This window comes from Brachyhypopomus gauderio, chromosome 17, assembly GCF_052324685.1.
Source record: "Brachyhypopomus gauderio isolate BG-103 chromosome 17, BGAUD_0.2, whole genome shotgun sequence".
NCBI classification, from domain to species: Eukaryota; Metazoa; Chordata; class Actinopteri; order Gymnotiformes; family Hypopomidae; genus Brachyhypopomus; species Brachyhypopomus gauderio.
The window spans coordinates 13,485,076-13,508,157 of NC_135227.1; the positions used below are offsets into that span (position 1 = coordinate 13,485,076).

At 39.9% G+C, this 23,082-nt stretch overlaps 3 protein-coding genes across 5 annotated transcripts in view; 1 reads left to right on the plus strand and 2 right to left on the minus strand.

The window, feature by feature from the left end:
* Nucleotides 1-60: 60 nt before the first annotated feature.
* On the minus strand, nucleotides 61-6,105 carry ivd (isovaleryl-CoA dehydrogenase). Its single transcript, XM_076978098.1, has 13 exons — nucleotides 5,858-6,105; nucleotides 4,820-4,909; nucleotides 4,643-4,694; nucleotides 4,267-4,436; nucleotides 3,752-3,845; nucleotides 3,216-3,346; nucleotides 2,957-3,053; nucleotides 2,742-2,835; nucleotides 2,576-2,657; nucleotides 1,291-1,395; nucleotides 1,074-1,146; nucleotides 528-657; nucleotides 61-391 (listed from the first exon to the last, which is right to left on the minus strand). Exons 1-13 carry the CDS (start codon nucleotides 5,987-5,989, stop codon nucleotides 382-384), a joined length of 1,260 nt encoding a protein of 419 aa, XP_076834213.1. The 5' UTR covers nucleotides 5,990-6,105; the 3' UTR covers nucleotides 61-381.
* A 312-nt stretch (nucleotides 6,106-6,417) lies between these two features.
* Nucleotides 6,418-16,770, plus strand: itpka (inositol-trisphosphate 3-kinase A). 2 transcript variants are annotated; one of them, XM_076978097.1, is made up of 7 exons: nucleotides 6,418-7,320; nucleotides 11,506-11,602; nucleotides 11,798-12,011; nucleotides 13,348-13,552; nucleotides 13,878-13,979; nucleotides 14,619-14,690; nucleotides 14,874-16,770. In XM_076978097.1, the coding sequence occupies exons 1-7, from the start codon at nucleotides 6,892-6,894 to the stop codon at nucleotides 15,081-15,083; spliced, it is 1,329 nt and encodes a 442-aa protein (XP_076834212.1). In that variant the 5' UTR covers nucleotides 6,418-6,891; the 3' UTR covers nucleotides 15,084-16,770. The 2 variants fall into 2 exon arrangements, with proteins under 2 accessions (XP_076834212.1, XP_076834211.1); XM_076978096.1 differs by having other exon boundaries at nucleotides 6,421-7,320; nucleotides 11,503-11,602.
* A 2,245-nt stretch (nucleotides 16,771-19,015) lies between these two features.
* The window catches only part of ltk (leukocyte receptor tyrosine kinase), a 41,620-nt gene continuing 37,553 nt past the window's right edge, over nucleotides 19,016-23,082 (minus strand). For both annotated transcript variants that reach the window (XM_076978637.1, XM_076978636.1), the window contains exons 29-30: nucleotides 21,784-21,874; nucleotides 19,016-21,623 (exon numbers count right to left, since the gene is read on the minus strand). In XM_076978637.1, coding sequence (XP_076834752.1) covers nucleotides 20,667-21,623; nucleotides 21,784-21,874 — 1,048 coding nt within the window. In that variant the 3' untranslated portion in view covers nucleotides 19,016-20,666. The remainder of the gene's footprint in view (nucleotides 21,624-21,783; nucleotides 21,875-23,082) is intronic.

Consider the following 23,082-nt stretch of genomic DNA (forward strand, 5'->3'; position numbering starts at 1 on the left):
TGGGCAAATAAGAGCCAAAGCTCAGAAAGGAGGAAAAGAAATAGAAATATATATATATAATAGCTTGTAGGTTAATAAAGATTTTATTCTCCATAGATAACGTAATCAATGAGCCAAGCCCCCCCACATACATACATACATACATACATAAAGAATTAATATACAATGTAGTTCACAACTGTGTGTCATGTGAAAATGCCACTCCAAAGTTTGAAATGGTTAATACTCAAGTGTTCTGAGAAACAAAATTATAATCCTTCCTAGTGTGAGTGTGGGAAGTGTGTTTGTATTTACCACTCATCTTATCTGTGGTATCTTCCCTCTTCCTGGTCTGATGTAATGTGGAAAAACAATAGTTTGCTCTTCAGACATCTAAGCACATCAGTATGATCTGTGAAATTAATAGCATCACATTCTTCAGAGGTCCAACTAAGCTTTCTCCAGACAATTTCACTCAACTGTTTAATCGCTGCACAGCACTCATAGCACATTGATGAACTGAGCTTCCTGTTCATTTGCAGTCCTACTTAAACATGGCGTTGAAGGCCCTGCCGATGACCATCCTCCTGACTTCACTGGTGCCTGCGCCAATCTCATAGAGCTTAGCATCCCTGAGGAACCGGCCCATTGGGTAGTCATTAATGTAACCGTTTCCACCTGTGGATACAAATATAAAAGCAAACCCTTGCACAGCATACAGAGGCAAACTCTTGCACAGCAGAGCTAGACAGGCACAGTACTGTTCTTCAAGTCATGTCCTAACAGTTTAATGGCAGAGGCTGAAGGCAGCATATACCTTTTAACAATTAAGCAAATCAAATGTTACTTAGTGCCAGACACATTTATGACCATAATGACTATCCCTGCCTAAAGGGCATTTATGTACAAATTGTACTTGAGCAAAGTAGAGCTCTTTACATAACCATTCAAAATGTAATTCTTTGCCAAAACTATATGAGGTGAAACATTACAGTGCTTGAAAGAACAGTTCTGCGCAGATATAACCACTGACTTGGAAGGTATACAAGAGGTCTGCATTGCAATTTCTGCAGCGCAGACTACAAGGCACTCACCCAGGCACTGAATCCCATCCAAGGCAACTTGAGTCGCGTTCTCAGCACAATAAAGGATTACCCCAGCACAGTCCTACAACACCACCGCAAATCAATACTGCTACTACTGCACCTGGAACTGCTGCACACCCAAGCTTCAGGGTGCAATCAATTTGCAAACAAAATAGGAAAAGATGCAAAGCTGGGTTTTTTGGTTGTTTTCATTAATAACACTCACCATAGAACTGAAGTGGCCCTTGTCGCAAGCACGGGCGACGTTGTACAAGTACTGCCGACACGAACTAAGACGGGTGTACATATCAGCCATCTTTCCTTGCATCAGCTGCATGATTTATTGAAAGCAGACAAGAGTTATCATTCAAGCTACATATATGCATATGTTAATTAATACATGCATTCAATCCCAGTTGTAGAAGATTAGGGCACTGTGCAGTTTTGTCTGCTCTAACACACCTGACTGCCCTCATCAGCTATTTACAAAGCCTTTCATGAGCTCAAATGGGTGGGCAAGAGATTGCACAGGGGTCCCTACAGCACTTGGGTGCCCACTGAATTAATAATGCTCCCAGCATTTTTATTTAGTTAGTTTTACACTTCTTTTTGCATGCATAAGTAGTTATTTGGCAAAAGATTCAGCCCAGATCAAAATATCAAATAGTGTAACTGACTAAGCCAGATCTCCAAGCTATATGATAAAATCAGAAAGATGTTGAAAGGATGAAGCCATGGGTAAGTTTTTTTTTTTTTATGAACATACGTTGAACTTTCCCTCACTACATAATGCTGTTTTGATTGGAAACTTGCAAAAACCTAACTGTAGACAACCAAATCAAATAAATCAATACATAATAAAATGTAAAACTCTTGGTTACATACATGCATCCATTATTTTTTAAATAAATAGTGACAGCCATACAGTAGCTAATTCTGTACTGGAGACCACAGAAATAAAATAATGTTCCCAGTTCTAATTCAGAAAATCCAGAGTATCACAGGGCACCCCACGACTCCTCCCTCAGGCAGTCTTCTGTGTAGTATGTGTGTACATTTGTCTGTGTGTTTGTGTGTGTGTGTGTGTGTTTTGTTAGCTTGCATGCCTGTGTGTGCATGCTACTGCTTTCACCTGTCTCTTGTCCTGTTAGCATTGTGTTGCATTTGTGTCTCATTAGCATCAGTGTACATAAGTTTTCATCTGTGTCACTTTCTTTGCCTGTCTTTGTTTTGAGTCGCATGGTGTGTGAATATCACTAATTGTCTTTAATAAACATTCTCTGTTAAAATACACTTCCTTCCTGTGTTACATAACATAGTTTTTCTCTACTATGCAATGCATTCATAAAAATTATCTTGAAGTATTTCTAATGTCACATATTGCAATTTTTATTAATAAACTGTAAATGCAAACATTAGAAAGAACATTGTGAAAATTCAGTTTCTTACTGAGAAAATTCAGTTTTTCAATTTATAACCCACACTAACCATAAAGGTTTACAAAAACCCACCTGGAAGTGGCCTATTTTCTGTCCAAATGCTTCTCGAACATGTAGATAGGGAATTGCGTGGTCAAGCACAGCTTGCATAATGCTACAAAAAAAAAGAAGTTATCCAGAGACTGTTCAACCAAACAAAATAGTCTGTTCTGATGCAAGTCAACTATGAATACATTACCCGATTGGTCCTGCTGAAAGCACAAGTCTCTCTAGATCAAGTCCACTCATCAAGACATATACACCTTTGTTCACTGGGCCCAACATGTTTTGCTCTAAAATCAATGATGAAATGGATAATCATGCTCTAAAACAACCAGTCCAAAGCCCAGAAGGACAGTTCTGCGTTGTCAACAGCACTTTGGTGCCATCATCGGCACGGGCACATGCACACACCTGGAACCTTGCAATCCTCAAAGATTAGTTCACAGGTGTTGGAACCTCTCATCCCAAGCTTATCCAGCTTCTGTGCTGTGCTGAAACCAGGCATTCCCTGCGAGAAAAACTTCAAATTAGATTCTTAAAGAATTCAAATATGCACTTTAAAGGTGTGCTGGATGTTATAAAGAGCCCAGCAGCCCAAAACAAAACCTTTGTGGTTCTTTGGGGAATAATTCGGAGCCGCTGAGCTCAAAGCTGTACATGGTTCTCTAACCTTCTCTATAATAAAAGCAGTGATGCCACGGCCAGCTGCCTCTGGGTTTGTCTTCGCATACACAACAAGAACGTCTGCATCTGGCCCATTGGTAATCCAGAATTTGTTACCATTCAACACATAGTGGTCACCTTAAAGGGCAGTGCACATGAAACAAAACAAATTGGAGAGTACATGAGTCACGCAACCAGACAACCAAATAAAAAAATATATCTTACAGGACAAATTTCTTGACCCACAAACAATATGGGACTAGAAAACACAAAATCAATTAATCCAATATTCATCGCAGATTCTTAATTCAGTCACACCGTAACGCCAAAGCAAAGAGAGGCTTTAGCTCTGCCATGGAAAAACAAACCTTCACGATTATTGGAATATCATTCCATAATCTAGGTGCTACTTCTGACAGCAACTAAAATCCATTTTAATATCCAATCATATACTCCAAAATAATCATGGGTAATGCAGATTTCCAATCTGATGTGCACTCTAATAAATACACTATGTAGAGCTACAGAAGAGATGTGGCATACCCTCTTTCCTTGCTGTTAGTTTCATGGACACCACGTCGGAGCCCGAGTTGGACTCGCTCATCGCCAACGCCCCCACATGTTCCCCTGTTATCAGCTGGGCCACAACCACAAACAGGGTCAGCATGTCCATTTCTGCCGCTCATTTAAATGACATGGGCTTTTACAGATTCCTAAAAGCGATGAGGTGTCTGTTTTTTTTAATGAACAGGAACTGGGGGTGTGATTTTGTACAGATGTTTCCAATACAAAAGTATATGACAAAAAAAATATTAGCAGGCAATTCAAGCAACAAAATGTTATGCTCTTGTAAATCATTCTCAAAAATAACAACCCTACCCAACATTAAATATCTCAGGACTAAAACATTAGAGTGCAGTTCATGAAAGAGAGAGAGAGAGAGAGAGAGAGAGAGAGAGAGAGAGTGTTAATTTCATGGGGGGCACATTTGCATTCTATATATTTAATGAAAAATGGAAAGACACTTCTCTTTTTGAACTGGTGACTTGAACTCCTACCTTTGGTAGGTACTTCTCTTTTTGCGTCTGGTTTCCATGGCGAACCATTTGATTGACACAAAGGTTAGAATGTGCACCATAGCTGAGTGCAATCGCTGCCGATACTCGAGATATTTCCTCCATCACAATCACATGATCAAGATAGCCTAATCCCGTGCCTCCATACTCCACTGTATTAAAACAATATGAAGAGAACATTTAATAGTGTTTCTATAATGAATACAAATTAAAGGTAATCTGCATATTCCAAAATAATTTTCAGATTAGCATATTTTTCATATTTCTTAACTAACAGCAGTTCATTCCTGAACCGTTGTGAGAAACATTTCATTCAGAAATAAGTTTGGTTCCCAAGATGTTGCAGAAAATCTCTTGCCTGGAGCTGTGATCCCAAGGAGTCCAAGTTCTCCCGCTTCCTTCCAAAACTCCTAAAGCATTTTAAAATGAAAGGTTTCTACTTGGAAAACACAATGTTTTCATGTATGGCTTTAGAAAAGTACAATATTTAGAAGCTACCAGTGTAGATGTATTGTAACATTATGTAATAACTTACCCTTAAACGTGAAAACTCGTTTGCCTTGTCAATTTCATCAGCATAGGGAGCTAGCTTTTCCTGACAGAACCTCTTAACCGTCTCTCTGAGCTGGTGTAAAAGAGATGATCTGTGAAATTTTCCAATAGACTGACCATATTTCTCAGTTATTTAAATGTAGGCTACACTTTAATTAGGCTAGTTGTGTACGAATGGCTTGTCATAGAGTAGTGCCATTATCTGAAATTATAGGTGCGAATAAGTTGCAATCAACACAGTATTAAAAAGGAAGCAATATTCACTGAATAAGAAAAGTCCCTGAAGAAAAGTTGGGCCAGTTTACAAATCACAGCAGGCCTTCAGTGTAAATTTTAAGTGAACTTTTCGATTAATTCTCATTGAACGGCCTGATATACAATATTCTCATTATTTCATCTGAAACGCTTAAGTAAACCAGACTTTCGACCAATCAAAACAACTATCTGTGACCGCCTCCTTTATTATACATAGCTGTCTACAGAAGCATTCAAGGTGACGTTTTGCTAATTAGCTATTTAATTCTCCCTATATATTGAAAAGTTTATTGTTGTGTTTCACGTGTTCATCGTTATTATTAAAAACTCACTATATTTGTAGCAGTCACACAGACCTCTGGCAGACTATTCAGCTTGCAAAGATTAACGTAAATATTTAATAGTTAGATCAACCTAATATCTCCTGCTAGCTAAGCTACTTTTGCTCTGTATCTGAAAAAAATAACATTGACAACGACAAGATAAACCAGTATAGCTAGCACAAACCAGTATAGCTAGCACAAACCAGTTAAGCTAGCCAGTTAACAGACAGCTGCCCACCTACACCAGTCAATGGCAACGGTGTGAGAACGTTAGGTGGCTAGCTAGGTAGCTAACGCTAACTAACTTCGCCCTCTAAACCAGGTTAATTACACAGGTTAACTCAGTGAACCGTAGAACTGTACTAGAGTGGGACCACGACGAAAACACACCAATGCCACACACATATCTGTGTGTATTTGTGTAGCCACAGCTATGCAGCTACCTGGATTTGTTCGTCTGTAAGACCGTTGACGACGTCGTCCACGGGAACAGCGCCCGCGAGCCCACGGCGCGAGACTGTGGCGCGCGATAATCTCTGTGCAACGCGCAACGCTCCCCTTACTGCAAACATCATGGGGCGACCAAGTGACTTAAACTATACACAATGACGCCGGCTAAGCACACTAACGTGCAGTCCCAATGAGTACTATAACCTTACTGAAGTTCTCTTGTTTTGTCAGTTATATTGGGAATGCTACACGTCTTTTCTGCCACCTACTGAATGGGAGGGGTACAATTGCCTTTGCGCAGAAGTGGCACGTTAGGGTTTATGTTCTAAAGCAGGAACATTTACATGTAATATTTGGACAATACGCGTGATTGAATGCACAGTCAACATATTATTGCTAACTATTGCCACGGTGTCACAACATGCATGTACAAACCTCAAACAGATTTATTTTTACATTTGTGACACTGTTGACGCGGCTGCTGTGCCATCTGTCAGAATGGAAAGTCACTAAGGACTCTCGCTAAAGGTCTTTGCACAAAGTTGTATATGACTGACAGCAGCAGAACAGACGCGTCAGAAGGCTAACAGGTTTTCTTGGTGTTAGGTTTGTTGGTGGTGGTGGTGAGTGTGGTGTCGCGCTATAGTTTTATTTTACAGGCTGCGCGCGTAGGTGCTAATGAGGAAATGAATTGGCCGAAGTCAAACAAATGCAAAGTCAGGAAGAACAGCGTTTCAAACGCGGAAGATCACACAAAGTAAACCGCGTTGAGGTTGAGCTTTTTCAGAGGGCTTCCCTGCCACGACAAATCCACGTAATCTGAAATGTGATCGAGTGGACTACAGATAATAGGCTGGTGTGGAGAATACGCAGACTCGATGTAAGATCATTCTATTTAAAAAATCACACATTTACTTCATGAACTTTGCAGACTTAATACCGAAAAAGCGGTTCCTTGGGGCCAGAGGAGTAACCAGTGGCCCCTTATTGGATAAAGGACATATCCCTTGACCCAGCCCCATCACAGATGCCGAAAGAGAGGCGGAGGTCGTTGAGGGAGGCCGTGATCCACAGGTCGTCTCCGATCATCGACGGAGCAGGCAGAGAGCGCGACGGCTGCTTCTCATCAACACACATTTGTAATGATAGCCCGCAAATGGCGGAACACAGCTCCACAAGTGAGCAATCGGGATTTGTGTCCGATGTCAACCTAGTGGGAGGACGTCTTGTCCCGCAGGTGACCATTACCTCCGACGGCGAAGGAAGCGCACGTCAGATTGAACTGGCGGACCTGGACGCGGTGAACGGAGCGCTACGCCGTAAACTGTCAAATTCTTCCATTTCGTCGACTGGCTCCTCTATAATATTAGAAGAGTCAGAAGATGACATAATCAGTGACAGCGAAACAAAAAGCAAAGGAATCGTTACTTTGGAGCATTTGGGAGACACGGTAGAGGTATGTCCCTAATACTTAATGGCTCCTCCAAATTTATGGATGACCTATTTTTGTTGGGTGCTCAATCCATCTGCTAGCCTCGCATGCATACTGCTTATGATGGAGTAGCCTACTTATATTAGGTAATCTAGTCAATCTGAAACGGCCAGCATTAATCTGTAGTTTAATAGCCTACAGTTTGATTTACTTTAAGAAACTTTATACAAAGTCCATTATCATATTATACTCAATAGACAATACAAAATATTTTATTATTAAAATGCAGACTACTGTGTTCAGTATGATAAATCTAATTGTTTTGAACGAGAACTTAAACTAATTCATTTGGTTAGCCTGGTATTCTAGAATACTGCAATGTGTGCGTGCGTGCGTGCATGTTTTCAACTGTGATTGAGCACGTTTGTTCTTGAGAAATAGTGAAGGGATACACTGCAGATAAATAAAGGATTCTGATCTTTTGCGTGACACACACAGAAGAAACAATTTAAATATTCTCAGAGTGCCAATAAATTCTATATTATTTAAACAACGTCACATTATGGAAAAACCTGGTCGTTATTGCTGGTTGTATGTCTGTCAGATAACATCTGTTCATTCTGACCAAATAGCCTACTACTTGTTTGCATTTCTATCAGAGCCACGAAAGATAGTTTCCGTACCTTGAATGTTACGGCAAGTCTTCATACATGTCATTACCAGCTCTCACTGACAACTTGGCAATGCACAGCACAGACCACATTCACTGTAAAAATTACACTAACTAATATATCCTACTGAAAACAATAAAACAGTATTTTTTAAAGCATGCCCTAGGGTGTTTTTTTATATATCTGCCAAGTGTTAGCAGTAATTTTGGACAGCACTGCGCTTTGAAAAACTCTTGCCTGGATACAACCATAGAAGGCCTTAACCATGGCTCTGTATTAAACATGCAAACACTCAAAGTCTGGAAGGCACATCTGTGCAGTATCCACTCTGAGCTTTCTGTGAAGTTCCACGTTCTCTGCTGAATGAGCTTGTATGTTGATCCTTTAGTCACACTGATACATTCCACTCAGAAGTGTAAAACAAGCATAGTAAAACAACAATATCTTTATAAAGAAGACTTGAATAGTCTGCTAACAAGTACAAGAGGCAGCCTACTGTCATCACGTGAGCTTGTTATTTGAATTCTATGTATAGCATATATAAGTATATATATTATATACTGTATGTATATACTGTATATATACACACACAGTGCAGAGAGTGGGCAAAAGGCATTATTGCAACATTTGTAGAAAACAAAACTTTAACCTTGTGACATTTAAACATTTTCACTACCGCTTAAAAGGGGAACAACTTTAGGCCTGTTAAAATGTCACCTGACTGATAATTACACTGATTAGAATAAGAATACTTGATATGTTTCACTCTTAATTAAACTTTTTCAGTAGTAGAAAAAAGACATTTCCCTTGGTCTTATTTTAAAGTGCACAGAGCTAAGTGAATGTCAACAGGACTATTCATAGCAGAGAACCTTTTTTTTTTTGCTACAGATCGTGTCATTCTAGCAAAGCAATCAAAGGTGAGCCAAGCTAGGTGCATCATGATAAGTGCTTACACTGTCCAATGCAATGTACTTATGTGGTTCACTTACAATCAGCTGATGGTAGGGTCTTTGGACAGTTTCATGCATAAAGATATTTCATTGTAAGAGCATGATGAAATGTTTGCTGTAGGCAAACCTATTTTTGTTGTTATAGTGAAAAGGACCTTTCTCCCCACCCAAGAAAGTTATAGCATTCCAAGAGCTAGCATAGTAATGTTTGCTTATAATGTTAAGTATGACTACATAATCCAATATTTGATAATGGGTGTGCTACAGATCTGTACATTTACTATTGTACAAGGTTCAGGTTGGAAGTTACGTAACAGTTGGCAAGAAATGTTTTTGTGGTTTTTCTTTTCTGCCGGTGTTTCCATGGATTCCATGGAAAGGTAAACACTTTTCCACTTTTTACATGACTTGAGAGAAAATTGCATACCTGACAATTTTTGTGCTTAGTAGTCAACAAAGTCTTCAGGTCAGTACTTCACAGCCATATCTGCTCATGTTTCTGCTTTTTGCTAAGAGCGACAGATCATTCAACATATGAACAACTGCAATGTTTACAAGTTTGTCATATAAAAACAACACAGTTCTCAGCCCCTCCCTTGTGGCCTTTTAACACTGGTGGGAGTGTGTGTGTGGGGGGGCGGGGGTTGGGGGTGTGTAGGAGTGCATGTATGTAAGCAGAAAAGAAGTGGCCTTTCAATTCAGGATGGTTAATAGCCCACGGTCTTTTAATATTACAAATCAAGCAACAACAACACTTGTAGTTCACTGTTCTTACTTGTACATTCTGTAGTCAACATCATTTCAACCCACATCCCACATGATAACACATACCATAAAGATTTCATCACTTGACATTTCAGTTCTACACTGAATTGTTTCATTTGTTCCTTAGCTAAAACGAAAGGTTGTTTAATGAGTTTATAGGTTACCTATGTCCTGCGTCATGTGTTAGTCACACTCGTATATTTGAACAGTGCCAGTGTTTTCTGCCAAAAGAAATGATTATTCTTTTATACTATATTATAGTACTATATTAGTATTATACTTCTATTATACTATTCTATTTTTTTTATAATGTAACTAACCTTACACATCATGCACATCCAGACATGCATGTCAGAATATAATAGGCTGTTACAATGTGCATTTTACAAATACTTATGTATGATAATGTCATAGTAACTATGAAATAATTACATTATTTATATACAAATGTATCATGGATCCTTTACATGGAACCATTTATTTTTTAGGTAAAGTTTTATTTATTTTAAGTCATATCAAAATATCACGCACACCTGTAACATGAGACACATTGGAGCTGCACACAAGTTTAACAGGCTGTATCTGATATGAAGCAACAGCAGTGAGGTTAAGCTCTAAACGTCTGTCAGCTTCACTCTTACATTTATAACTTGGTCGCTAGTGTGCTATAAACTCATTTCCCCTCTCTACGTCTTATTTTTTCCCAGTAATGCCCCCACCACTCTAGTATTGCTGCAAATTAATCTGATATGTATTTGCTGAAACTGAAAATCTGTCTGACTATGAAAGGCTGTGTTAAGAAACAGCGAAGGTATATGTTTAATCATGACAATGCACAGGAGAATACATACCTCTGGGATATCGGCACAGATGAGCCAGAGAGAAGAATACCTCAGCAGGACCCCAGAGAGTTTGCCACAGAAGCAAACCACTGTTTGAGGGCCTTAAGTAAACAATGTTGAGGTTATTGTTGGATAGAAAAATATATGCATCACATGCTTTGTAGAGTACCACCTGGGATGATGTTTCAATTGTGGTGGTCCAATTATAAATGTAGGTTCCATTCAGCTAAAGCTTATGCACCATAACGATGTGCTGGTTGTTTCATTCCAAATTCATTTGCTTCAGCACTCACAATTAGACTCAGAAGAAGAAAAGTACTTCACTCTCCACTGATGGACTGCTCTGCAGAGGTGGCAGTCAGACTGTGAAAATACTAATGAATCTGCTTCACAGCAAGAATGTCATGATGGCCCCATTTACTTGGGCGTGGGCGTGGGGGGTTATTGCTGTCATGGCATTGAAAAGTGACACTCCATGTGCTTGGCTAGTGTTGCTATGGCTCATAGTTGCTATCTGTGTAAAGCTAGTATGATGGCATGGATGTACACTGAACTTGCAATCATCTTCCAAAGACACAGTTATTGCTCTACATACCAAAGATTTACCGTTAGCCAAGAGTGCATTTTGTGGAGCCATTCTCTGCATTTTACAGGAGCCAGTTTCCAAGATGCTATCACCAGAATCAACAGAAACTATTTACTAAAAATATTTCATCTAAATAAATGCATTGCTTTTATGCAAGCAACATCGTTCCAGGAGTTACGTCTTTGTGCAGGTTAAGCTTGATTATCATGTTCAGTCTTGCTGATCAAGGTTTTAAGGCTGGACAATATCTGAGAGCAGGGTTGTGTGTGCATGGGGCCATATTGACAGACCAAAAATAAATAAACGCATTTCCTGAAACCTTACTCAGCATTGTAAACTGCTATTGATCCTTCAGCAGTATTTGACCGCAGCGTTTCGATGTCTCTCAGCAGGCCAGACCCTGGTGGAAGTTGAAGACAGTTGTCCACTGGCCTTTAGTGGCTTCACAGAGAAAACGTCTGTCTTGGATTCAGTTAGCGGGTCATAAAGGTAGGACCAGTTTGTTACATGAAAATTGTGAAGTGCTGCAAAGGCATGCATGTGCTACAGTGTTCCTTAAGTACTGCACGTTCAGAGGACGTCTCTGCTAGGCCCAGTGCCTTCGGGACGCAGTGAAGACGCGTCCACGTCGCCCTGCGTCTCACCGCTCCACTGTCAGCCCAGTTCATGTGTGTTTGGTTGCAGGCAGCTTCAAGGCTGGCGAGGAGGGCACCGTCCTGAAGAAGTTCTCTGAGAACGAGAGGCTGTGCTTCGAGCAGCTGAGTGGCGACGTGCTGCAGAGCTTCGTGCCCACCTATCATGGTGTGGTAGAGAGGGATGGGGAACTCTACCTGCAGATGAACGACCTCCTCACCAGCTTCGATGGACCGAATGTCATGGACTGCAAGATGGGAATGAGGTAGAGTGCAGTAAACACTGGACGCCGTGTCGGCCTCGAACTGTAGACTTTTGTTAGTAAGCCTTTTTTCTTTCTTTCTTTGGCTATGATGTCTTGTGAAGGTTTTGGTACCTTTGCCTGTCTCGAAATGCTCACAAATTACCACCTATGTTCTTACAGAATAGGTCAGGAATCCATGCATTGATGAAGTAGCACCAAGAGTGACTTGCAGTGACTGAACAGAAAGCAGGAAGTGGAAGCTGGGAGGAAAAGTCCATAGCATCAGTGTAGTTTACAATAAGATTATTTATAATGAGTCGTGCTCATATGACAAGGAGAGTTTCCTTATGACACACGCAGCAGTTGGAATCCACATGTATGTTCATTTGGAGTAGTTTCAAAAGCTGTTTGTAAGGTGTTTCCTCATACTCCCCCAGTTGAAACAATATATACATTAGATACATTCGAGCACAGATGACAAGAGATCGAAAGAGATGGAAAGCAGGCATATTGTTGAGTGGCTAATAACCAGACACAACATGTGCAATGAGGCAAATTGTGTGTGTGTGTGTTGTGGTTAGTTTTGGCCTTGCAAACACCTGTTTAGGTTCTTGGCCTGCTTCCTGTAAAGACGAGGGTGGAGCTAAGGAGCGAACAAGCAAGGCACCATTTCCTGTGCTGCACACATTATCTGTCTGTACAAGAGAAACACACAAACACATTCATGTACACATATACATGGGGCGTCCCTGAGGGCTTCCTTCTCGCAGACTTTTTACACATTTCAAATGCACACACAGACATTTTGTCTGAGGAGTCCCTTACTGACTTCCTCTTTTCACACACAGGAAGTTATCGAGAGTGAAACTGAAAACCACCTTTACAAATGTGAAAAAATATGAAACTCAAATGATCACCTATACAGTCAACATGTTTAACACCACCAAGCCATGGTGGTCAATATCATTTGAAATCGTAGTTGATCACATTATTTAGACTATATACTATATCTGAACTGGCCTTTACATGAAACCAGTTATGTGCTACTTTGAGCTTCATGAGTATATTTGGTGTCCTTATGATTAAGTCAATATTTTTTTTAAGGAATGAGAACCCTGACAGTACTCTCTGAAACATTCCACAGGAGAATTATTTTTTTGGGGTCTCTCAGACAGCCCACTTCTGTTAAACATGCCCTGGTAGAAAAAAAACAGTTCCCCCTTTGTTGAGAGAGGTGATTTTGACCCAGCAAAAGTGATCCCTTTCCACTGGACACCAAAGGGTTTCATCAGTTTCTCCTTTTCCTAGCTCCGCTCTTTCTTGAGGGTGACGCATGCCTTCCTCCCGTTGCCAACAGGACTTATCTGGAAGAGGAGCTGGTGCGCGCCAGGGAGAATCCCAAGTTACGGCGGGACTTGTATAAGAAGATGGTGGAGGTGGATGAGCAGGCACCCACAGCCGAGGAGCACAGACAGCAGGCCGTGACCAAGCCACGCTACATGCAGTGGAGGGAGACGCTCAGTTCCACCAACACGCTGGGCTTCCGCATCGAGGGAATCAAGGTACCGGGGATACACTCATGAGGGGCGGGGGGAGGGGTTGTTGTTCCTTGGATGAGCGGAAGGAAAAACTTGTGAACTGGGTCAAGTGGAATGAATTCTTCATTCCCAGATCCTGCTATGTCTAAATATTCACATTATGTTGCCAATGGTGACTTGCAATGACGGGATGTATCTCATCCCACACACAAGAATATCACTGGAGCCACGTCCCTGACAGCTCCATTTAAAAAGCAGACACAGCTCATGACCATGCCAGGAAAGACAGAAAACTTTGCTGCTTTGATAGGATTATATGTGATTATCATTTTTGTCATTCAATTTATAGAAAGCAGATGGAACCTGTCACACAGACTTTAAGAAGACCCGGTCGAGGGAAGATGTCGTACAGGTCTTCAAGGACTTTGTTTGTGGGAATGGAAGCATAATCGTACGTGACACCAACCTGATCAACCTGTTTGGCCAGCCTGTCTTTCTGCCCAGTACTTCCACCTATTATAATTAAAGATAAAGATCATGTTTAAATATACAGCCAATGTATTGTACTAAAATTATTCTGGCATGGTTGATCCAGACATATCATTTTTAACATTTATATCTTTGATTTGTTTGGGCTGAAAACATCTTTTATCATGAAGTCTAATATAGTCTTATCTAATTTAATCTGCCATTATTTTACTTAAGGCCTAAATAAATAATCTGGTACTGATTTATTTATATCTAGTCAGGCTCAGGAGTACCTCTTTATTTTGGTGCCTTTATTTTGTATAACTGACAGACTTGTACAGACACATAAATAAATGTTCTTATAGAATGAAACTAGACCTAAAATGAATGGTTATGAAATGGTTTTGAAGCTAAAAGTAAAGAACCTAAGAATAGAAAATTACTACATAAAACACTACAGAAACGCATTCATCATCACCCCAAACAGCACCTCGCGAAGCAACTGCATTTACAAAAGCACTTTTTCTAACTAGAGCTCATGCTGAGATTATTGTTGTTGGCACTACCTTCAGCTTGGCTATTGTTTCATGCTGAGCATCTCCCATCCATCTGTTTCTTACAGGGCTCCTACATTAGGAGACTGCAGGACATCAGACACACTCTGAAGGCTTCTCAGTTCTTCATGAAACACGAGGTAAACACAAGGGTCCTATTCAGTGCATTTGCCCTTTGATAATTATTTTTTGCTCATTTCGCAGGCTCTTTTCCTCGTTTAATTTCCAATTGACACAATGCATAATCACCTAGACACTAACATTCTGCTTCAAAGATGCACACATTCATCTCAAAAATGTTATGAAATGGTTTTGTTCCCAAGGTCATCGGGAGTTCGCTGTTGTTCATCCACGACTGCACAGAGCGTACGGAGGTGTGGCTCATTGACTTTGGCAAGACCACAGCCCTTCTGGACGGGCAGACCCTGGACCACTGCAGCCCCTGGCAGGAGGGGAACCGAGAAGATGGGTACTTATGGGGCCTAGACAACCTGCTGCAGACCCTCACCTCACTCACCACAGAGGACTTATAGTCCTAACTTTCCTTCCGGAAGGGGCTAAAGGACGCTATTTTAACTGTGCTGTGGGGAAAAAGTGAAATGGTCCAGTTATTTGCAGTGTTCATATGTAAAAACACTCGGCAGGCATAGTGAAACTGGGTTCTGCCTCATATGCTGCATTTGCCCTGACATATCTTCCTATATCAACCCTTCCAGAGTGGATACAGAGCTAGAAAACTACAGATAACCGAATGATTGTAAAAAATAAAATAAAATAAATAGTTCCTCTTGTGCTTAAAGATTAATGTTAGAAAATCCAATAACAATTCACAGAAAATGCTTGAAATATTCAGTACTTCTCTGTTAATCCACAACTCCAGTTTAAATAACCAGACAGCCATCATCAACAATTCTATTACATCTTAGGTTCCAACAACCACAAGGCAGCCACTGCAGATGGCCATTACTTATTTAAAGGCTCTGAGTGAGAGTTCATCACTGTTGCACAATGTTCCTCTAGGACATAATGGTACCACTGACATAGCATGTACCAAAGGTTAAAGGAGCACAGGAGAACTAACTACTCAAGTTCATTGAAACCTGACATCCTGCAGCAACCAGCATAATCACTAACTCTTGATTTAGCCAATCCCAAGATCAGTGTTGTGTTCATGCTTTATTTTTCTGGTCAAGATGTTGTGTATCAATCACTTGTGGGGTGCTTTTAATTGGATTTTATGATTTGTGTAATGTCCCCTGGAAAGGTGCCATGGCTTAAAAGTAATTATGACTCGTATGACTCATAGATTTTCAGAACTAACTGATTTACATTCCTGGTAACAAGATATCATGACTGAGTGTGCTAGAAGACTACAGATACCTAAATGAATGGGCCAGTCATACTACAGTAATAAGAATTTCAGATCCAGCTTGACTTATAACGTCAGAACACGTCATACATGGCACAACACAGCCATTCTGACCATACTCCCTTCATACCACAAGAGCATAAGCACAGCATGTGGACAAAACAGGCCCAGACCACATTCTTCATTCTCGCAAAGCCATCTTGGGCCCTTCAGATCACTCTTAGACCTGTAGTAGTCCACTGGTGATGGAGCACAGCCTCAGAATAGACTACCTCTTTCACATTAACACTGGGAAAGACCAAGATGAAATCACCCATGTCCTGCGTCTGTGTCATCCAGACATAAACGCTTTGGTTCTCTTTTGTTTCATTTTTTCTGGCTACCCACTGTGTTATGCTTCGGTCCATAAGCTGGGACTGTCCACTGTATGCCACTTTCTCTCCAAAACTGAAAGACTTATAAAGTGTGTGGGGGTTTACATAGGGCTGTGGGTTTGAATGACGTGAAACCCCAATCCTATTTTTTTCCTACTTGAAGATCAAACTATTATGTGGTAAATCAGTCTGTAAACACAAAATAATTTTACAGCTGGTGTTGTGACAAGGAATAGTATTGAGAATAATCATTCTGATGATTATTTAAAGACTTTACTGTTCTGGTGGCGTTGAGCATTACATTTACAGACTTGATTAACTATCTGCATATAGTATCTTTCCAAAAGTATTTTTCCAAGACAGCTCAGACAAATTATACCTTGAAACACTATTGTTTGTAGGAATCATGTCACAGTATTTCTTGTCACAGAATGTACATACTTAAGATTTTCTCATAATAAAAACATTTTAAAAATTGCTGTATTCTTATACAGGTTTGAGTTGAGGCATTAAATATATAATGGGATTCTTAATGATTGAAGCTTTTAAAAAGTAAATGTAATTTGTATATTAATATTGAAATGTTAAAAAGCACTAAATTTAAATATTTTTAAAGGAAGCCCTTTATGTATAATAAGTATGACCTTTGGTTGTAGAGAGAATAGAAAAAAATAGAACATGTTGCCTTAGTGACTTAAAAATGTTCTGTAGGTCAGATTTATATTGAGTTTCTATATTTATGTACATGGCCTGGATGTATAAAAAATGTATCAGGCTTGTGCTTTCATGTTAGTGCTGTGTGTGACGGGCGAGGGAGTGTAAAAAAGAGGAAGCGATCATGCCAGTCTTGGCGACTTTTTAATGACTAAAGTGCACCAACGCAAAACCTGTGACATAATCCCATGAAGGATACAGTTAACTAGCAGTCATCTGGTACAAAGACAAAGCATGTACAGATGGACAAACGACCCTCAGGTGTCGAGTTTCCTAATGGGCTATGCACACACAACAAAAACAACATGGAACAGTGCCACTGCTGATGGGGGCGGTCGGCAGGTGGCCTCTGTACCGCCACTATGATCTTTTTTTTTGTCTTTGGCATAATAATTGTTTGTTGCATTGGTGTTAATTATGTTAATGTGATATCTATCAATTTCCTGTTTGCTAGTAAAAATTGAATGTTTTCGATTTAACTGACGAAGACAAGCACATAGAAGGTTTGCACATGACATTAAGAAATTCCCTAACTGGGCTAACCACACTGCTTGGGGATCAAAACTACTGTAAATATTGACCTTGGGTTCCTAGTAAAACAAGGAAATGTAAGGATTTAGATACATGTGACTGTAGAAAGGGCCCATGAGTCCAGAAGAAGTAGGAAAACAGTGTGCTTTGAGAATGTGGACTAGCAGATATTTCAGACTGGAACATTGGAGCAAATGACTGCTATAATGACTGTAAGAGCCAGACTATATTTGTGTACAGACACCTGAATTATATTTTTATGCATTTGTGGACATTTATTTACAGGTCAATTAAGACCTGCATTAAAAAGGACATTGAAGACCTATAGTTTGAAGACGGAGGCCTTTAGGAGTATGGATTCTTACAACAGTTTTTCAAATTGTAATAAAATTTGTATAGTTGTATTTATAGTAAACATATAGCAAGGCTGTTCAGATTAGTATGAATTTTCTGTAAGACAGTGCACAAGCTTCTACAGCAGTGCTTTAAGACAGTTCACCTAAAGCTTTGAAAAGTCTTGCATAGTTTCAGACTGCTCTCATTTTACACAAAGAATATTGTGGCTTGTAAGAAATTGCCTCACTGTACTTAACTTTATTATTACCATAATAAAGGCCCTTACCTGGGAGTCTCCCTCGACATAGGAAGAGCATTTCACTTATTTAGCATACAAACAAGCAAAGCATGAAGAGTCGCAAAAGCTCTGGTTGTGGAACTAGAAGATGTGATCAACTTAAAGGGGTTTTGATAGTGAGTGATCAACAGTCGTAACAGACAAAGGGAACTGGCCTAGACATGCAGGTGACAGAACGTAATTACCATTCATTCACTATAGTAGAAACTGAGTGGTAGTTTCATACTACCCGCAGTAACAATGGTCAAACTACTGATATCACACCCTTCATTTGGGAATTCCCAAATGTATATGGTGCATTTTCTATTGCTGGAGGTTCAGTGTAGCTCCACTGAATCTGTAGTACATTCATGTTATATTGTTACTGTTATTGTAATAAAAATGTACCATTTTACATTAAGTTCAGACATCCTTTTTTTTTCAAATAGATATTTTACAGTATCCCAAAACATGATTTAACATCTGTAAAAACTCCCTAAGCCTTCTATTTTACTCATTAAGGCTAGTAGACGGCTACCGGAGCAAATAAAACTTAAACTCATGGGATATAATATTAGATTGTTAAAGGTAAAAGACATGTAAAAGGGCAACTCAATTTTAAACTAATTAGAAATAATATTAGAACATTAATGGATGGTCTGGTGGTAAGGTAGAACTGGAAGTGTAAATTATACTGCCAATCATTGAAATTATTATCTTGTCGTTAATTGTGAGATTGCATACTTTTTCTTTTGTGGTAACATTAAAGTTATGTTTCCTATTGAAATCTCCAACATCCTCCTGTAGACATCCATAGGAAAGAATCAATAACCTTTACTTTATTTAAATTTATTTTGTTATGTTGTGGTTTGTGACGATGCTGCAAATCCCTCCATAATCCTTCCATAAGTTTTATGCAGCCTATTGGCAGTGATAAACACTAATCAAATTCTAAAACAAACAACAGAGTACATATTAAATAGTGTATAACTACATAATTGTTAGTCCATAGTTAGATCAATATTAATGTATAGTGTTCATCTTTATGGTTAATAGAAACTAATTCTATGCATCACCCCAATATACTGTATGTATCTTCCATGAAAGAACAAGACAAAAATATACAAACACAAATAAATAAATTTTAAAGTATAAAATACAAATTTTAGAGCTATTATGTTTAATATATACCTGGATGTCATGCTCTATAACAAGGAAGAAACATTGTAAATGGCAGTTCAAAATAATAAAACACCAAAACCAAAAGAGCAGAATGAACTGTAATTAATTTTGACTCAAAGACTCAAAGTTTATCCCTGACCACAACTGAAAAAAATTGAATTTGGAATTTCACATATGAATTCACATTTGAGAATACATTAAATTGTAAGGACCATGTGAAAAAGGACACATGTGTAAAGAATGAAAGTAAAACCCTTAGTGACAGTGATCCGTCAGGACAGAAGAACTGATTGACACCTATTGAGGTGTTCTCCAATTTAACATGTGGAACACAGTGTTTATATTACACTGAAATTGTGTATTGCCAGAGTATATAACACAAGAATATAAAACTAAACATTTCATCAGATGTTTTGAATAAAAATATATTTTTTATGGAAAGTAATGTCACATACAAGTACTGTACAAAAAAAGTGTCTATTTACCACACACTGGTAGAGTGCATAAAACATAAATTAGCATCAACTCAACATTATGAGAGAAAACTTGAGAAACAGTAGCTATCCATCAGTATCCATCAGTTGTAACATCAATAAACACCTTCCTGGTTACTGCTGGAAAAACCTTTTAAAAGTTTTTACTTTACCTAAATATCTTTGATGGTTTTGGTTTAATAATTGTTTTTATAACTCTATTACAAAGGCCTCAATTGTAAAATTGCTATTGTTAAACCATAGATCTGAAGTTTCTCTAATAAGAGTAATTGCTATTCTGCTATTCTGCTATTTCATTTGAACATTTCCAAGACCACTTTGGAAACAGCTGTGTTTCTCTAGACTAATAATGCTTCTCAAGGCTGTGGGTTCCTTGAAACATGGTAAAAGTTCACAAGGTGTCTCTTATTTATTTGAGCATAATGTGTATTTTCACAGTGCTAAGTGTGGCTGAGAATCCTTTGTATATTATCAGACACAAAGTAGGAGCAAGGAGCTTGCTATTAGCGTTGTGCAAGTTCCCACAGAATGCATTAACCAATTAGAACGATTAAAGCAGACCTTAGGAACGGCATTGCAGATGTTTCGTGTCCTTCATCTTTAGAGAAGCAATATCAAATCTAAGTTCTTCAGCAGTAAGTAGCTCTCACTTCCAGTTAGTGTTTTTGCAATATTTTCAGTCATGGGAAACTCCTGCGCATCGTATAAAAAGGTCAAACAATAAAACATCAGCTGATTTGCAGGGCAGCTGGAACAAAGCGAGGTGCTGGGTGTTTTCAGCAGTGCATGACTCTGCAAAGCTTCAGTAAGATGCATGTAAGATGCATGATCCTGAAATGCTACACAGGGGTAACACTAAGGTCTTCAGACAGTGAGAATCCAGAGTCTCTGTCCCGTAAGGGCTTCTCAGGCTTGGCATGTATTCTGATGTCTTCGTGTCCATAACTGGCATAACGCTTGATTCGTGGTTTGTGGGCCATGGTGGAAGCCCGGCCGAGCACTGGTAGTGAGGAGTTAACTGCAGAGCTGGTGCTGGGTTGTGCGTACCTGGCAACCACTAGAGGCAGACTTTCAGCCTTAGAGGTCTGCTTGTCGTAGGCATAATTCACATTGCCACAGGGAAAGCGCTGGAGTTTGGCCAAGTTCATGACTGCAGTGACGGTGCCCCCTGTGGCCCTAGCTGGCCCTTTCCATGATGCAAGACTAGCACCTACAGGACTGGAGGTCATCTGAGTGGGTCCAGGAGGCATGCTGGAGGATGGGGAAGTATTGACTTCCATTCCAGAGTCATTCTGCTCTGAGGTAGAGGTAGACAGTGGAGTGGTGGTGCAAGACACAGGCATGGATTGGGTGTGGCACAGTACTGTCTTTCCTCGTCCAAAGCCCTCCAGAACCCAGGAACCGTAAGTGGGGTTCCAGAGGTTCTTGGTTTTGTTCTTCAACTTTTGGCTGCCTGAGGAGGAGCTGGATCTGGAGCATGGATGGTGCTCTGGAACCTGGAGCCAGGACCCAGAGCAGGATCCAAGAGTAGGAACCGGCTCCGCCCAACATGGTTCCAAAGCTTCACAGCAGGTGGCCTCCTGAGGCATTTGGGGTGGCTGTTCTATCAGCAGGTGAGGTTTGTGATCCGGAGGGAGAGGGGCAGAAATGGCAGGCAGCACAGGTGTGTCCATGGAATGGGTCACCAGAAATGGGTTCATACTTCCAGACCCTTCCTGGCGGATCACTATGTTGCTCTTATCCTCTACAACTGGCCCATGTTCCACTGGGAGGGGTGTATTGGTGACATCAGGGTCCTGGATGCAACCAAGGGGCAAGAGTAGATGGGAGGGAGGAGACGGGAGGTCAGGGTGTCATGATGAGCCAAACCAAATTTAATTCTTGGGAGAATAACTGTATAGACAGAAAACCAAAATCTGATGCATTCTACTGTATTATTATAGACATATTATGTACCTGAGTGCAGTAGTTGATCCTCTCTAAAATAGTAGAGAAGTTTGGCCGATGTTCTGGGCAGTGTTGCCAACACTGTGTCATGATGCGATATCTAAGACGAGATAGTAACAATATTTTCAGTGTGCAGAAAAACCCTGTATGTAAACATCACTATTGCAGGTGGGAGTACTTGATAATAATGAAAAACCAAAGCAGATGTGATCATAAGATGAAGATGAATCTTAAAGCACAAATCAGGAATTTGAAAATCGAAAACATGAGAGGAATTCGGATATAAATGTATTTAAAAAATACACCCTTTTTGAATTCTATGGTTTTTACATATCAGGACATAATAAAAAATCACCACGTTCTTAGCAGGTAAATACAACCTTATGAACATACAATACTGGGCCATTATTTAGTCAAGAAAAACTAGACCAAAATGCAGAAGCAGTGTGACACCCTTCCTGCTTCCATACGCAGCAGCCCGGTTCTGATCATCTAATGCCCTTGAGGAACTGATCATCAGCAAGTGCATCTCTAGTGCACCTCTATCGAAGTAGAAGTTTTGGCAGTTCGGGCATCTGCAGCATTCAGGTGTGTGTTAACACAATGCCGAGCAGGAAAGACATCAGTAATGATCTCAGAGAAGCAGTTGATGTTGCTCATCTGAGAAGGGTCATAAGGCAAATTCCGAACAATCTGAAGTCCACCATCCTACAGTGAGAAAGATTATTCACAAGTGGAAAACATTTAGACTATTGCCATGGGGTAGATGCTCCAGCAAATTCACCCCAAAGTCAGACCATGCAATACTCCAAAGAGCTACATCTCAGAATCTACGGGTCTCGGTTAGCATGTCAAATGTTCTGGTTGAACAAGTATGGCTTGTTTGGAAGGGTTGCCAGGAGAAAGTCTCTTCTGGCAGTACACCTTAAATTTGCAAGTTGCATCTGAACAAACCACAAGACATCCGAAAAAATGTCTGGAACAATCTGTCCGTTAGCCAGATGAGACCAAAGTGGAGATGTTTGGTCGTATTCACTTTTGCTGAAAACCAAACACAGCATATTAGCACAGATACTTCATGCTAACTGTCTAAGCACAGTGGAGGGGTAATGATTTGGACTTGCTTTGCAGTCACAGGACCTGGGCACCTTCCAGTTCCACTGAGTCGACCATGATGTCCTCTGTATGTCAAAGTAGTCTACAGTCAAAAGTAAGGTAATCTATCTGACAGCTAAAGCTTAGCTGAAATTGAATTATGCAACAGGACAATGATACTAAGCACAACAACAAACACAATGTTGCAATGGC